The sequence below is a fragment of the Anolis sagrei genome, chromosome 2 (assembly GCF_037176765.1).
Source record: "Anolis sagrei isolate rAnoSag1 chromosome 2, rAnoSag1.mat, whole genome shotgun sequence".
In the NCBI taxonomy this organism is placed as follows: Eukaryota; Metazoa; Chordata; class Lepidosauria; order Squamata; family Dactyloidae; genus Anolis; species Anolis sagrei.
This window is the reverse complement of record NC_090022.1, coordinates 120,617,463-120,635,035: the sequence shown is the minus strand read 5'-3', so window position 1 is coordinate 120,635,035 and position 17,573 is coordinate 120,617,463. Positions and strand designations below refer to the sequence as shown.

General features: G+C 39.1%; 1 protein-coding gene across 8 annotated transcripts in view; it reads left to right on the top strand.

Moving 5' to 3' along the window:
- The window catches only part of TNRC6C (trinucleotide repeat containing adaptor 6C), a 539,926-nt gene extending 534,898 nt beyond the window's left edge, over window positions 1-5,028 (top strand). For all 8 annotated transcript variants that reach the window (XM_060764575.2, XM_060764576.2, XM_060764577.2 and 5 more), the window contains one exon: window positions 1,928-5,028. In XM_060764575.2, coding sequence (XP_060620558.2) covers window positions 1,928-2,288 — 361 coding nt within the window. In that variant the 3' untranslated portion in view covers window positions 2,289-5,028. The remainder of the gene's footprint in view (window positions 1-1,927) is intronic.
- Window positions 5,029-17,573: the final 12,545 nt, after the last annotated feature.

Here is a 17,573-nt window from a genome sequence, read left to right as displayed (position 1 = left end):
TAAAAATAGAACTGAAAAAAAATAAAATACAAACAGGCAGGATACTAAATACACAAGATGCTCGTTTGTTTTAGGCATTGAAGAATATCCAAAAAGAGGGAAATTTGTTTCAGTTTAGAACCATGATATCACAGACTTGCTATTCATTATAGTCTCCACAGTTTGAATGGATAGGCATCCAGCCATCATCCTTTTCAGGGATTTCCATTCCACTGTTGAACAGCTTTGACTGCTTGGAAGTTTCTTATAGTGTTTAGGAAAGACCTGACTCCCTACAAAGTCTATACACTGGTTTTAGTCCTGTGTCTGAGGCCACAGAAAACAAATAGGCCTCCCTGGCTTGCTGTGAGTTTTCCTGGCTGTATGGCCATGTTCTAGAAGCATTTTCTCCTGAAATTTCGCCCACATCTATGGCAGGCATCCTCAGAGGTTGTGAGGTCTTCAGCTGAAATAGGCTTCAACTTAACAGCCGTTCTCATATTTCATTATCACTGTCATGCATCCTCTTTTTTTTCTTTCCTTCCAGCTAAATGTACCACTTGCTTTCCACTGTTACTCATGAAATTAGTTTTCAGACTCCACTTCATCACGGTCATTCTTCTCTATTTGCTCTCTTGTGAAAATGGACCTATATCCAAATGCATCCTGATTAGTGCTATACTATTAGTTTCCATTACCTGGCCATCAGTCACCTTAGTTTTTAATAGCTACATCTCATTGCTGGCTTATACTCACCTTGTCATATAAACTAATCAGTTTAAATGGTCTTCCCCTTACACATTCTGAACTACAAGTCACTTCTTAATAATTGGTCATTCTCCTTGTCCCAACTCCCTTTGCAGGAAATGACTGAGGCATTCTGCCTTCTGTCGTCCATCACCATTTCAAAGATAACTTTCCTAGATAATTTTCTTTCTCTTAACGTAGCCAAAGAAGCTCTTTCTTGCTTTTTAACAGGAGCCTCTTGGCACAGCTCATTCTTGGCCTTTGTGTTCCTGACAATGTCCTTAGAAGTTCAGGCAACTCTCTTATGCTCCTTCTTTATCACCTGTCTTGTTCTTCCTGGTTGTATATGTGTCTCTTTGAAACTCAGGTCATCAGAGAATACACTATGCAGTTGCAAGGCTCTTTATATATTTCACAACGTTCCATGCCCATGATAAGTTCGAAATGTACAGGATTTTCTTCAGGCTTCAGAAGTAAAGCCCAAATTGGCACTAACTTCAGGATCAGTGTACATGAGGCCAAAGACATCTCTGCAGTAAAGGAATGTTAAAAGTTAGAAGAGAACAGGTCATTCAGCCCCCAACTTCAGGGACTTGATTATTTATATTATTTATCTATTTATTGTGTAAAGCTGCCAGAAATGATAGATAATAAAATTTAATAATTAATTGATATAGTGGCTGTGGAGTCAGGCCTTCGATGAATGAGACAACACCATAGGACCCTGGATGGAAGTTGATGTAGATCCATCTTAATAGGACGACTGACCACTGTAGTTTTATATATATTGTTTTTAAAGTTGTTTTTGTAATTGTGATATATGATATTTTAATGAGTGTATATGTTTTTTATGGCTGGAAACCGGGCTGAGTCCCTCAATGAGGTTGAGAAGCTCGGTATAGAAAACTGTGAAATAAATAAATAAATAAATAAATAAATATAGATTTATGCTGATCAGTCCTGTTATGACAAGCAAGAACGTCACTAAATTGGAGACACATACATGAAAATTGATCCACAAAGATAGAAGACTGTAAATGTTTTATTCATTTTATTGGTGGGTGGAATATTATTGGGGGGGGGGGTCAGTGCCCTTATTTTGTGTTCTTTGCAGCGACACCTCTGCCCTTCTTCCCTGACCTGGTAAAGAGCAAGCGCCAGTGGCTTTCTTTTGAGCTTTTGTCTTTTCCTCTCTTTCCAGGTGTGTCTTGGGGAACACTACCATTTTGGCTGAGTTTGCTGGAGAAGAGGAAGTGAACCGTTTTTTAGCACAAGGCCAGCCACTGCCCCCCACCTCCAGTTGGCAGTCCAACACTGGAACCACTCAGACACGTTTGGGCTCCACGAGCAGCTCCCATGGCATGGTGCGCAACGAAGCCGGCCACTGGAACGCCCCCTGCCTGGGTGGAAAAGGGAGCAGCGACCTGCTCTGGGGCGGGGTCCCCCAGTACTCAAGCAGCCTTTGGGGCCCGCCCAGTACCGACGACGGCAGGGTCATCGGAAGCCCAACGCCTTTGAATACTCTGCTCCCAGGTGACCTTCTTAGCGGGGAGTCCATCTAGGACACCGGAGAAACAAATGGAAGCAACAATCATCAGCACTAAAGAAAAAATATATATATAATGGTAACCCTTTCCAGTCCAGGGCATCACGAAGAATCCAGCTTTAATAGATCAGACTGGCAGCCCTTTTTTAAGTACCTCTGTCCAATATTGACTACGAAACTCTGCCGAAGTCCTTGTGAACTGTTAATGCAACAGTATGGGCTCCTTTGGTCAGTGTCACGTGCTAATGATAGGTTTTTGTGTGGATTTTTTTTTCCCAATGGCTTTTTAATTTTTTGTTTTTATGTTTGTATGGTGTTTTTAAAGACGTATAAAAGCTGCTTAGACTAGTTCTATCATGAAGGGCACTTTTCAGAATTTGGGCTGGAAAGGGTTATTTTATCAACTTGGGGAGTGGGGGAGGGATGGGGCGGGAATGTGAGAAAGCCTATTTAAAATGAGCCTGTGATAATTATGCACATTACCAGAGGCGGACCCAGTAATCAGTAGAGGGTGGCGTCTGACCAGCCCATCCACAGCTCCGGGGGAACAAAGCTTACACCCTCGGTTGTACGACTCAGATTGAGCGGTGGGATGGAGTATCCATGCCTGCTACTCCCATGGGTCTTGCCTATGCACATTACACTTGTTTCATTACTTTTTGTGTCATTTTTTTAAAATCCCCTCCCTCAAAATAGTAACAAGGTTTTTGAATACACAACAGACACACACACACACATATCAAACATGCAACTATACTTGAATCCAGCAGGCCAATAACAAAATGTGAACACTTTCTATTATGACACTTCCAGGTCAGCATCAGAAAACAAACAGGCTCTAGGATTTTTTTGTTACTTTTTCTTATACGTATGCATTGGGGAAAAGACAGTGTGATTGTGAGAGTGCGGATGTATGTGTGAACGTCAGTCGTACAACTTAACAAATTGTGTGACCTTTATCTTTTGTTTGATTGTTTGTTTCCCAGTATATGCTTTTGATTTGCTCATTTGGTCAGACGTTTAATTGTTATTAGCTTCTAACTTTGCACTGAGTGTCCGCAGCCCTTCTTGTAGCTAATCCTTGTTTTTAAGAAAAAAAATGGAAAAAAAAAACCTGATAGGAGGGGCTGGCGACAATTCATGTGTAAATGTTTACTCAAGGACTCTTACCGCATTAAAAAAAATACTTACAGTGTGTATCTCTGGAGAATAATATGTATATCTACCTTTAGCAGCTTTTTATTGTGGACTAATGCAAGGAATTAATTACCGGAGTATTGCACCATTTTTTTCCATCCGGAATATAAAGTTTAAAAAAAAGGAAAAAAAAAACTCTTGTTGAACTGTGGCCATAAATACTTGTAAAGAGTGGATGGTTCCCTGCAAGCCGGAACGCAAACAAGCACTTGGACATAGGTTTTGACTGCTTTTGGAGGAGCCTATGGTTTCAGCTCCCACCTGTTTACAGACTTTTTTTTCCTCCTTCAAACTTTAAAATAAAAAAAGGAATTGAAAAAAAGAAAAAAAAATAGACTTCCATCATAAAGAAACCTATTTTCAGAATGAAGATATGCTACTTCAGAGCTCTGGGATTGAACAGTGTTTGTTGTTGTTACTGTTGTTGTTGTTTATCCTTTTCTTTGGCCATTGCTGTGTACTCTTTTGTTGTTGTTGTTGTTGTTTTCCTCCTCTTCGCCAGAATGGCGGAAAATATTGTGATCACTATCTTGCACATGGTGGAAGATGTCTCAGGAAAGCCGGGTTTCCCGAGGAGCAACTCCACACCATTTCATGTATTTTTTAAACCCAACTCCTAGCACTGAAGATATTATTAAAAAACAAAATGAAAAAAATAAATAAAAAGACCGTAAGAGAAGAAGAAAAATACCTAATCTAATGTGTAGCAGTTACATATTTACCAAATAATGGACTCAAAAAGAAATAGATGTTTGAAGAGTGCTTTATATATTAAAAAATTGCTTTATGTTTAAAAATGATCAATGTTTTTGATTGTTTTGAAAGGAAGAAAGACAATGGAATAACATACCCTTTGAGTATGTTTTTAAAAATTATATGAACATTGTGCTCCCTGACTGCTTGGATCAGGAAACTTGTGCATTACATTTTGTTTTGTTTTGTTAAAGATTAGCTTTTTAATGGTTTTTTTCCAATTAAAAAGGGTCCTGCAAGATTGCAAATCAACAAAAGCTGGTTTTCTAGAGGATCATGAACTATGCACAGATTGGGTTCCAGACTTGTGTTTCTCAAGTTTTCGTAGTGTATTTAGCTGAATACCCTTTTCTCAGAGTGATTGCATCTCATTCTCATTACACGCACTCTACATATGTATTGTGTATATATATCTCTCTCTTAATACACACACACGCATTATATTTATATATAAAATACATATGTGCCTATGTGCGGATTGAAATAGTCAAAACAATTTTCCATGCTGAAGTTTAGTAATGAGTTGTAGAAAAATAACTCCCGATCCGTTAAAATTGGGGATGGACATTTTTAAAAAACAAAACTGTTGATTTTTTTTTTAAAAAAAAAACCTTTTTGTTGGCCTTTCATTTTGAATTCAAGATGTCTGTAACTCTGAGATGAAAAGATAAAAAAAGTTTGTGGCTTTTAATGTTATTTCTCCTCATAGAATGTGATTGTTCAAAACATGCACCAGAAGTTGCTTTCAAGAGTACGAAGATTCTTTGAAACTTAATAAACTGCAGTTTTTCTTGGCTGTTAAAGAAGGCATGTGTATTTTTCTTGTGTACAAAGATGACTGTTAAACAGATAATCTCGTAGTTTTTATCACAGCCTTTGTCGGGGGCATTTCTTAGGTTTACCACATTCACTACATGTTAAATGTGCAACATGTAGCAAATATCTGAAGTGATTAAAATTTCACTTTTTCTGTGTGTATGTTTTACTTTACGTGATGATATATTCCAGTTGTAGATTGTGAACTTGCTGCTTATGATTGTGTTTGAGAACTATCCTCTTTCTTGCCTTAAATATGAAGATAGAAATGGATTTCATATGAAAAGTTATCTGTATTTTTGTCTAAATTATTTGACCCTCCTTTCTCGCATTACAATCCTGCACAAAAATATTTATCTCTAATGAAATGTAGAGACAGAACACAGACTACACACCCAGCAAACAAACCCCATTATTTACATGTTTTAGGCCACCATTTTTATTGGTCTGGTATTATTTCACAAAAGTTTCCAGGTGTAGAATAAGCAAGAAATGGCTACAAAAGAACATTCACATTGAAGAGCACTCTTTCAGGTAAATTAATATCTCTTTGGGTCTTCTTTTCTTTATAGTACTCTTCTTATTAGAGCAGTGGTTTTCAACCTGTGGGTCCCCAGGTGTTTTTGGCCTACAACTCCCAGAAATCCCAACCATTTTACAGCTGTTAGGATTTCTGGCAGTTGACGGCCAAAACATCTGGGGACCCCCAGGTTGACAACCACTGTATTAGAGTATTCCTCCTTAAGTTCCAGTTTAATCATAATCAGTATGATGTATCTCTAGTGTAATGGTTTCAAATGCCAAAGTTCAGAATAAGAGGAGAGTTTTGGCACAGGAAGCATCATGTTGGTTAATGTGGTTGGAATAGGAAACGGCAAGTGTTTGAACCAGAGATCGGTTTACATAGGAGTTTTTGGTGTGCATTTTCAGGTCATTTCTGGTTTATGGCAACCCAAAATCAAATCTTTTAAGGAGTTTAATTGGTATGATTTGTCCAGAGGAGGTTTCTTAAAGGCGGAGAGACTCTGACTTACGCAATACCATCCAGTGGGTTTTTGTGTCTGAGTAGGGAATTCTGGTCTCCAGCATTTTGACCATTTGAACATATTGGCTCTCTTGCTTCGGAGTGGGCATCCCAATTTCCATGTAGCCCAGTTCTTAATAGATGACTGTTGCTCTGTTCAGCCATCACAAAACCTTCCATAGTTTCAAAAATGTCTCAGCTACCAAGCAACATCTTGTTCCATTTATTCAAATAATACAGGCTGGCTATAGATATTTTTATTTAAATTTATTTTTGAATTTATGGCATATTTATGCCAATTCAGCGTTTCCCAAGTTATATATGCACTGGAGTGATAGTCCCCCATCCACCATATCAATAGGCCAAAAACTGGTACCATATTTTTGCCATATAGTTACTGCACTTGGGTTTATGGAAATTTACTGTGCATCAACAGCTTGTAGATCACAAGTAGTCCATGGACCACTTCTTTTGAACAATCCTGTTTTAACTCATGTACATAGTATCATTTTTCAGGTATTCTCAAGTAAGGTTTAGCCCATTTTATACACAAGTTAACCACAGTATTAAGATTACCAGTGATGTTGAGGAAAGTTCTTCCTTTCCTTTGGATCAGAATGAATGAATTTGTTATTGAATTTAACCATAAATATCAGGGGTCCCCAAACTAGGGCTCGGGGGCTGGATACAGCCCTCCAAGGTCATTTACCCGGCCCTCACTCAGGGTCAACCTTAATCTGAAGCAACTTGAAGGCACACCAGAACAACAATCCTATCTCATCAGCCAAAAGCAGGCACACACTTCCCACTGAAATACTAATAAGTTTATGTTTGTTGAAATCTTTCATCATTTTAACTATTATATTGTTAAAGTGTTTTTTGCACTGCAAATAAGATATGTGCAGTGTGCATAAGAATTCATTTGTAGTTTGTTTGTTTTTTTCCAAATTATAATCTGGCCCTCCAACAGTTTGAAGGACTGTGACTTGGTCCTCTGTTTAAAAAGTTTGAGGACCCCTGATTAATATGTTAATATGCTTTTTGTCATGGGATCACAAGGCAGCATACAAGTAAATTAACACAAACAATTGACAATAATTCCGATTTTAAACAATAAAATAATTTAAGTAGAAAATAAAGTTGGTACTATTTGAGCCTCCAACAAGAAGACATTCCATAACTAGGATGCCACAGCAGAGAAGGATCTCTCCCATGCTGTCGCCTGGTGGACCACAGAGGGAGGCCTATCCAAAAGATCTCCGACTTTAGAAGTTATATACAAGGAGGGAGGCTCCTTCAAGTATCATGGCTCCAGGCCATTTAGGGCTCTGAATCTTGTGAGAGCAGAAGCAAATTGGCATTTAGTGCAGCTCCTGTGAGACCTGGTATTATATGCAATCTATGTAGAAAGAAAGCTATAGGACTTTGAAGCTGAATCCCATAGTGTCAGCAGAACAGAGCAGCAGGACTGGTTTACCACATTTTGAAGCAGCAAATGTTGTCATCTGAATAATAGACATTTAAAGGCTAAAATGGTCGAAAATCTGAAATGCCTTATCTATACCATAACTTTAGAAACTAATGCCCACCAAGATTCAACAAAGGAAAGGGATGAGCTCCTGTAATGGGGGGAAGCTGAACATGAGAACTTGTATGAGCACATATGTGTATTTTTGTAAAAGTATTTTTCTAACTGTACAAATAATGCTTTGGAAATAATGACAGCTTGTTCATGGTCATTCTGGCTGGGGATTGTGAGACTTTTAGTCCAAAAGTGTTTTTCAAATTCTGCAATATGCACACCAGTGATCCATAAGAGGTACTGTAGGGATAGAAGTATAGTTTATGCAGTCTTAATTCAAAATCTGTAAATTCAAATGTTAATTTGCATATAATTCTGGCCCAGTATTTCAGATATTTTGAACATCTTATTTAAATTGAGCCTAAAATTTCATTTAAATAGCTGTTAAGGAAGGACTGTTAATAAGGACCATGGTGTAGCCTGATTTTTTATGAACAAGTAATTTGCACCCTGTGGTCTTTGCTTAGCTGGAGAGTCCAATAATCAATTATAGAACCAGAAGACACTGACAGTCTGACATTGCCAGCAGGAGCTAAAGACCACTGCTTATACACTACCAAATAAGCCTTATACACCACTACTGTGCAGTTAGCCTAGTAGGGATAAGGGTAAAAGAAATAGAGAAAATAAATGCCTCAAAGTACAAACGTCCTTTTGTTAAAACCAGTGGTCAAACATGTCAAAGAAAACACTAGATATGACATTGTAATGCAACATGCAACAGTAAATTCAGTGTCGTGTTATCGGTGGCATAAGTTAAAACTTAAAGCTAAGAAGGACATTGCTGTGCCCATTTAAACAGCCAGAAGTCGCCTCTAAATATTTAAAAACAAGATCTTTGTGTTATTTCATTTCATTTTAGCTAATGGCTTAGCGACTTCTGTCATTTCTTGCTGCATGTTTTGCAATTTAGCTAGTACTTGAACCAAACAGAATTGCTGAGCTCCTATTCATTGTCAGCATGATGCAATGTTGCAATTGCATCCGAAGTTTGTGCTTCTTTTTAGTTTTTTAGAAGTGCTTCAACTATAACAGCATAACATCCCCTTAGACTACCTGTGTATCAAACTGTGTGTGTCCACCTATGAGATAAATTGAATGACCTGAGTTTGAACTCTTAATGCCAGTCTGTTTGGTTTTCAAATATTCCAGTCATGAGGCCAGCTTTGTTGTCTGTGTGTCCAATTTTCAACTTTTCAGTGGCTTGCAGATGCATTACACATTGTACCCCTTGATTTGAAAAAAGAGGCTTAGAACTCCTTAGGTGCAGTTGCTGCACATTTGGCTCATGAGGAACCTGAAGGGGTTTTCTATAACAAATATCAACACCATTCCCCAAAAATGGACATCTTGATATATACAATTATGTACAGCATGTAATATTCAGAATTCTCAACCAGAGAGCCTGAGTGCCTCATGAAACTATAAATGGCATCCTAGCCAAAAATATATCTTCCCCTAGACACCTTCTGACAGCTTAGTTCCCAGAGAAACTAAAATTGTCTTGAACATCCTGTGCTCTTATACCTGCTCAGCCACTCAATGTCATAGGCAGGACTCCGGGAACAATGTAATGGATGCATTTTCAGTTCATATTCCTTTGTATTTTACTCATATTAGTGGATGGAATGAAAATAAATTGCTTGTAGCATACAGGACTGCAAAATTACATTAGAATATGTAAAATGTAATAAGCTGAGAGATGTAACCTGCTTTCTATTAATGAATGCTTTGGACCTGTCAAAGTCATTTTGGTGCATGAGACAAAGGGGGAAAAAATGCTCCCCTGGTTGTCCTATGTACAGCAAACAAAGAGACTGGCAGCTAGCTCTAACAGCTGACAAGACAGCATCCGCCACCACACTTGAGGGCAGTAGGGACAAAGGACAGATCAGACGACATCCACAAATTTGGCCTCCAACACCTTGATCCCACTTCCTCACCATCTTCGGCCTAAGATAACAGCCTCATTCTGCTTCTGTTTATTCTGTAGGAAGTAAACAGTGATTCCTTAAACTGGAGATAATGGATGCAGGCAATGGGCTGCACTTGTGTGATATGCTGCATATTTAAAATGAGCAAAGATATAAATATTTAAAGACATTTGGTCTGCATGACTGCAGTCCTAGGAAAATGTACACAGGTTTGCTATTTGAACTGATTAAACTACTAACAAAATTTTCCAGTCTACTTGTCATTCACTACAAAAGTGGGCTTTAAATCCACTGTGGAGCCAAGTGTCCAGTCATTATGTGCTGTCATGTCTAATCCAATTTTAATGCAGTTATCAGGTTTCCTTGGCATGATTTGCTCAGAAGAGGTTTGTGATTGTCTTCCTCTGTACATCACCTCCTGCAGTTAGTATTCCTTGGTGGCATCCCCTTAAAGAGTTAACCAGGCCTGGCCTTTCTCAGCTTTCAAGATCAGGCATTATTTAGAACATACGTGTCAATCATAAAGCCCTGCAAGGCTTTCAATGTCAGGGCAACATAGTTACATTTAAACAGTCTTACAATTCTGTTATGTGGTTTCATCTCTGCTAAAATTGCGGGTTTAGGGCCCAGAGTGCCAAGCTTCCAAAGGACCAGATCAGACACAGATGAGCTGAAGACAAAATCAGAGTCCTTATTCTCAATGACCAGAGGATATCAGCAGAGACATCACTCCAAAAAATTGACATACTGCAATTGCATATTTATTGCATTTTGACACCTATTCAACTCTACTGAACTGGCTCCTGATTGGCTCAGAAAATGTCTGACTGGGATCTAATCCCTGAGTGGTCCAGGGCTCTATCCAACATTATTGCTAGTTGGATTTCACTGTGGTGGGAAACTTTAATAAATTGTCATTGGACTGTTTGAAGAGTGTGCCCGGTTATTCATCCATCCATGAGAAGGGCATGATCAGAAAGGAATGTGGTGGGACAAAGGGACTTAATATTTCAGCTCCTGTTGCTACAATGATGTTAGTCCAAATAGACAAAGGGTGCTCATGGTGATGGCCATCTCAATGGGTCTTGTGAGAGTGGTTCTGGCTTGGGAGGCATGGAAGAGGAAGCATTCCCAGAGATAGCCCAGATCATATCAGGTGAAACAGGAAAAGAACCCAGTGTTACCCTTCTATTAGATAGCACATCCTTCAGAAGAACAACACTACGATGATCAAAATACATGTGTTATAGATGTGCTTTGATTCTTAGAACAAAAATACAAAAGTCTATCTTTTTAATTTTATCTAGTAATTTGCCAAGCACTCTGTCCCAAATATTCAAGTTATCATATATATTTGGGGGAAGGGGGGCCTTAATGTCCAACCATTTAATGAGAGAAATTTCACAATAGAAATTACGCATACTTTGGCCCAGTTTATCAGAGTTTGTGTCTGAAGGGTCTGTGTGAGTCATCGGGATGACTGGGCACCTCAATTAAACAGTAACAAGTCATTAATTTAGACAGTTCATCCCTCCAACCATCATTGTTGGTGATGAGGCAATCTCTTTAAAAAGTAGCTTTAAAAACATTCTATAACAAAGCCATAAGGATGTTGTTGTTGTTGCTGCTGCTGTTGTTGTAGCTTATGCATTTATTCTCTTCACTTTTCCCAAGATTTGTGTGTAAGATGACTTACAAAATAAAATGATTACATTGTAGTTTAAAACACAGAGAAGCTGGGAAAGCTGAAATGTTAAATTGCCTCTTTCTCTGTCTATGTTGTATGTCTAATTGGCATTAAATGTTTGCCATGTATATGTGCATTGCAATCCTCCCTAAGTCCCCTGTGGGGTGAGAACGGCAAAATATAAATACTGTAAGTAAGTAATTAAGTTAAAATAGAATTCAATTGCTGGCAGTATTAGAACTTATAATATACACACACAAGAATGAAAGTTATTAGAAAAAATGATGCAGTTTAAAAGAAAACATCACCCTCCTAAAAGTCTTTTCTTTGAAAAAAAATCCATTTTAAAGGCCTTTTAGGAGAGGGAGGAGTAGGAGTAGAGAAAAGAAGGGAGGGAGGAGGAGGGTTGCCCTCACCTTTACTTGCTGATGAAAGAACAGCATGGAAGGACCCATTCTCTCCCCTCTAGGTAGAAAATTGCAGAGTGTAGGAGCAGACCCTGAGAAAGTCCCATCTTGTCTACCCATCTGCTGCACACAAGGAAGTGTTGGAATTGAAAGAAGGACATCTGAAGATTTCAGTATCTGGTCAGGATCATGTGGGAAGATGTAGCTTGGACCTAAACCATAAACACTATAAGGAAGCCAAGAATGTACTTAGACATATGAGAAGACATGACTCACAAGAAACGGCAATCGTTCTTGGTAAGATAGAATTTACATATGGTCAAAAGCCAGGGAGGGGTAAAGGTAATAGCACTCTACTGATGGCTCCTTTTTCAGGTGGCCTTTGTATTCATTCTCTGTTCCATGTTTCTATCACTCTCATGCTCCTGCCCATTCTTAATTATGTCTGCTTCCACATCCCAGTGAGCCAGCAACAGTCCTGATAGCTGTTTGCTAAGCTAAACCCCAGCTGGTTGAAGCCTAAATCCTATTCTCTCGTACATTCAAAAATATTTATATCTTCACATTTTTCTTCAGGGGCCAAGTCTTTGAATTTAATGAGTTTGAATCAAGCTGTGCTCTTAGTTATCTGCACTTCATGTTCAAATTCATCCCTTGTATACTAAAATGTATACTTCTGCCCTGGAAGTTTTCAAAAAGTGTGTTAAGTCATATGTCTTACCACAAAAAAAAAATCAAATCCATACATTACTATTCCAAATGTTTTGAGGCCCCCTCCCCTCCGCCGGGCAAATATCTGGGGATATTTGCACACACAAGTCCAGGAACCCTGAATATTTAAAAGATCAGAAAACATTTGCAGAGATCTCCCTCTGAATTGAAAGCATATTCTGAACTAAAAATATTGGAGAATTATCATCAAATTTTCCATCTTGTAAAAATAAATTGAAAATCAATAAGGAGAAGATTTTAATCAGGATTGAAAAAGGAAGAATTACACCTACTTACATCCTCCTCCTATTATCCCCCAAGGGGTTGGACTGCATGGCCCCTATGGCCTCGTCCAACTATGATACTATGATCCTAAATATATCCTGTGATGGATGCTCTAACTGCCTTTCTTGTATAGTTTGGCTCCATACTCCAGCTGGGAAACTGAATGTGTAGAAGACAAATGACGTGATTCTTGGAAGTAACATACGATGTTATCAAAATGGCAGTCACTCCTCATCTGTGTAGTTTTCAAAGATGTAGCCATGTTGGCTATCTCTTTAAAAAATGCTTGAGATCAGAAGTGTTGGGGTGGGGGAGGGGTTAGGTATGTAGGCATGATGTCTGTATGTATTTGGATTTTGGAATACCTGTACAGTAATTGCAAATACATACATAATGAGTTCTTGGAGATGGGGCCCAATTCTGAAAGGCCTGCTTACTAAAGAGGAAGGGAGGGAGTAGGCAGACAATTCAAACATTGGGGATGCAATTTGTCTCGACCCAGAAGGGAGGAAAAGCATACCCTTCTTTCTTCCCACCTCCAAACCAAGATCAGGAAATGTTTGGGACCAGAAGTTTTTTGGATGTTGAAATATCTGTATTTGTATGTGTGTACATAATAAGATCTCGAGGAGACAGGACCAGGTCTTCATGTATGCTTCATATACACCTTATAGATGTAGCCTGAAGGTAATTTTGCCAATAGTTTAAATACTTTTGTGCATGAAACCAAATTTACATACATTGAACCATCAGAAAATGAATACATTGTCTCAGCTACCTGTTTGGACAATTTGGGGTATTGGAGTGTTTTGAATGTTCAGTCTGTACTCCGAAGCATAGGAAAGACAGTCCTCAGTACGTAGCAGCATAAACTTTGGATATTTGCATTCTCCTTCTGTGTATGTATGTGGTTTGTGAATACCTTGACAAAGCTTTTCAGGGGTGCTGCTTCTCTCCCCAGAGCCATGGGCTAGCTTTTGACAGCAACTTTGCTTCCTCTCCCCTTCCATCTCTCAAAGCATTTGATTTTCAGCCGCCTGGTAGCAGCACTGAGGGTAATGGTGTCATGTGGAACAAGCCAGGCTTGACATTGCACCTGACATGTTCCAGACATACTAGCTGGTTGATTTGCACCGTACATTTTGCCTCCAGGTACGGATTCCCAGGTCCTACAGCTTGGGCATATAAAGTTCACAGCAGGAAACAGGACTCTGGTTCTTTCACAGTCACTGCTTTTGAAGCATCATGTCCTGAATTTTAAATGTGGGCAACTAGCACTGACTTGACATGAGGTGAGTGTGTTTCTATCTTTAGGTATCCACTGCAAAATGCAAAATGAGACGTTTGCAGTACAAGTTGTGTCTTAGCAGTCATAGAACTATCATTTACAGGCTGCGTTGGCTGTGATGCACAGCGAATATTATGAATAGTAACTATGGAATAAGGTTAGTGGTCATCTAGAGTGACATCATTCACAGATTTATCTTAATCAACCACTAATGATATTGAGATAATTGACAATTTCAGTGAAGACCAGCAGAGGGTGTTGTTGGCTTGCATTACAGAGCTGGATGATTAACAATTTCATATGTGGGCTTCAGTTTCGTGTGTGTGTGTGTGTGTGTGTGTGTGTGAGCGCGCGCATGTGCGCACGTGTGCCTGTGTGTTCATTCATGTTTGTTTTTCTGTTTTTACTCTTCACACATAAAGACTCTGGATGTCTCAAGATCATAAGATCTTGTCAAAGTGCTGAGTTTCAGATTCACACCCTTATTCTATGTATCTTCGATATGTCCCAAAGATTTCAGTGGATCATCCTGCAAGTAACAATGGATAGAATTAAAGACTTCAGTTTGGAACAACTAATATAATGGGTTCCTGTGAGTTTTCCGGGCTCATATAATAACTGGACATCCCACAGATATATAAATCTCCCTTGCTTAGTTTCCAACTAACCTCACAACCTCTAAGGATGCCTTCCATAGATGTGGGTGAAACCTCAGGAGAGAATGCTTCTGGAACATGGCCAGACAGCCCGGAAAACTCACAAGAACCCAGTGATTCCGGCCATGAAAGCCTTCAACAGCTAATATAGATAGCTTATACATTATTTTTGACAGTAGTTCACTCAAAATTCTCTTCAGATAGACAAAGATTGCTGCAAATGCAGCATAATAGAGCCAGATCTTCCAGATATAAATTACTGGAGCAATGACATGTAATAGATTTTTTTAACTTTGTATCTCAGGGAACACAAACAGATAGTAACTGTAGCATTATATGATCTGAAGAGAAAGGCAAATCATTTGTGGTTTTTAACAAATGTATTCATTTTCCAGGATTTGTATTTTAAAATTTTGATATATTATTGATAGTGACTTCCACCATGGAAACTGATCAAAGACAAATTACATGAGTGTGATTACTATGTTGACTTCTCTGTTCCAAAAGGTTTACTAAATGGTGGAAAGGGTTTTTTACACAAATACTGTGTTGTTTTCTGCCCCCCCCCTTTGCCTTCTAAGCAATGTTACTGTGTAACAGTTTGATCCCAGACTCTTCATTCTTTTTACAGAAATCACAGAAATGTGAGTACCCACGTTCTTCAAAGTCATGAGGGTGGCATGCATTTCTCATTTACAGTGACCAGATCATGTATCAGTTGCAGTGAATCATTCATCATGGATCTCACCATGTCATGGAGGGAGCAGGCTGGGCTGGCTCTTTTGTAAATGGAAGGGATGAAGATACCTCCAGAAGGAGATTTTCAATAGTGTTGGTGTTGTGTCAAATCCAAACAGGACAGAATATTATACAGTCAACCCTCCATATCCTCAGGTTCTTCACCCAGTGATTCAACCAATAGTGACTTGAAAATAATTGGAAAAAGAAATTCCAAAAAGCAAATCTTGCTTTTGTTGGGTGCCAAGCATTACACTAATGTTTAAGCAGACCCTGCTAGTAGCCTCCTCATAGCTCACGATCCTCAGGCTTTCTCCAGCACTTTCTATAAGCGACATCATTTTGCTATGCCATTGTATATAATGGGAATTGAGCATTTACATATTTTGTTGTCCCCGGGCATCCTGAAATCAAACCCCAGGGGACACTGAGGGGCCCCTGTAATAGGGTGAAGAGCAGAACACTGCAACACAGAGAGTGACTTGGGGATGGAAACATTGTGTGCCTTCTGATACAACACTGGAACTCCCATAAGTCCTACCCTGCATGGACATTAGCAAGGATTGCTGGGAATTATGGTTCACCAATATATGCAGGAATACACTTCTCTCATACATGGTGTGAAATGATATGCATTATCATGGCTGGTTTATCACATATATGTGTATATGTGTAAGTGCATTCAAGTTGCCTGTCAACCTATGATAACTTCATGAATTTTGTTGTGTTTTCTGAGACAGTAATATTTGGAAATTGTTTCTGCAATTGCTCTGCAATACGTCCTACAGCACCTAGTGTTTGTTTGTTGGTAGTCTCTTATCTAAGTACTAAATAGGTATTCAGGTCCTCATCATCTTTAGGGAGTCTATATATGCGCCTGCCTGAGGACTGAAGTCTACAGGGGGAGCCCCTCTCTGTGTTCCACCAGTGGAAGTAACTGCAGTATGGGATTATATGAGAGAGGCTTCCAACAGGCTTCTTTCTAATGTGATATTTAATTGTATTAATTAACTTTCAAAAGATTTATATTCTGACCTTTGTCTAGCGTTTCTCAACCTGGGAGCTGGGACCCCTGGGGAGGTCGCAAGGGGGTTTCAGAGGGGTCACCAAAGATCTTCAGGAAATGCATATTTCTGATGGTCTTAGGAATCCCTTTGGCAGAGAAAGATGAAGATCTCTCCACTTGTCCTTCCCTTCCTTTTTGGAAACAGACAGCAAATCCTCACACCAAAAGCTCCCCTCTGCCATATCTCTATCATAGGATGCCCTCAGCCAAGGGGAGGGCTGAGACTCCAAGAAGGCATGCTCGGCGCATGGCAGCATGGTATTCATGTGCAGGCGAGGGAGAGTGTGTGAAGCTGAAGGAGGCTCACGTCGGCAAGTCCCTTCAAAGCATGGGGCTTCTGTGTGGGAAGTTTCTCCCAATTCTATCATTGGTGGGGTTCAGAATGCTTTTTTATTGTAGGTGAACTATACATCCCAGCAACTACAACCCACAAATGTCAAGGTCTATTTTCTGCAAACTCCACCAATGTTCACATTGAGCATATTGAGTATTCATGCCAAGTTTGGTCCAGATCCATCATTGTTTGAGTTCACAGTACTCTCTGGATGTAGGTGAACTACAACTCCAAAACTCAAGGTCAATGCCCATCAAACCCTTCCAATGTTTTCTGTTGGTCATGGGAGTTCTGTGTGCCAAGTTTGGTTCAGTTCTATCATTGGTGGAGTTCAGAATGCTCTTTGATTGTAGGTTAAATCCCAGCAACTACAACTCCCAAAGGACAAAATAAATTCCCCCTGAAACCCCACTGGTATTAAAATGTGGCTGTATCGAGTATTTGTGCCAAATTTGGTCCAGTGGATGAAAGTACATCCTGCATATTAGATATGTACATTCCGATTCATAACAGTAGAAAAATTACAATGATGAAGTAGCAACGAAAATAATGTTATGGTTGGGGGTCACCACAACTTGAGGAATTGTATTAAGGAGTTCCGGCATTAGGAAGGTTGAGAAATACTGTCTTTACCAGTATGTTGCCCTGAAACCCCATGATAAAGGTCAGGATATAAATATTTTAATAAACAAACTAACAGAAAAATGATTGTTTTGAAAATACAATGAAGTAACCTGTACAGGGATATTCTGTGTATAATGTTCTAGATTCCGATTTCTGTAATATGCAGTACTCTTTCGAATGTTCATCTTAATACCTATGG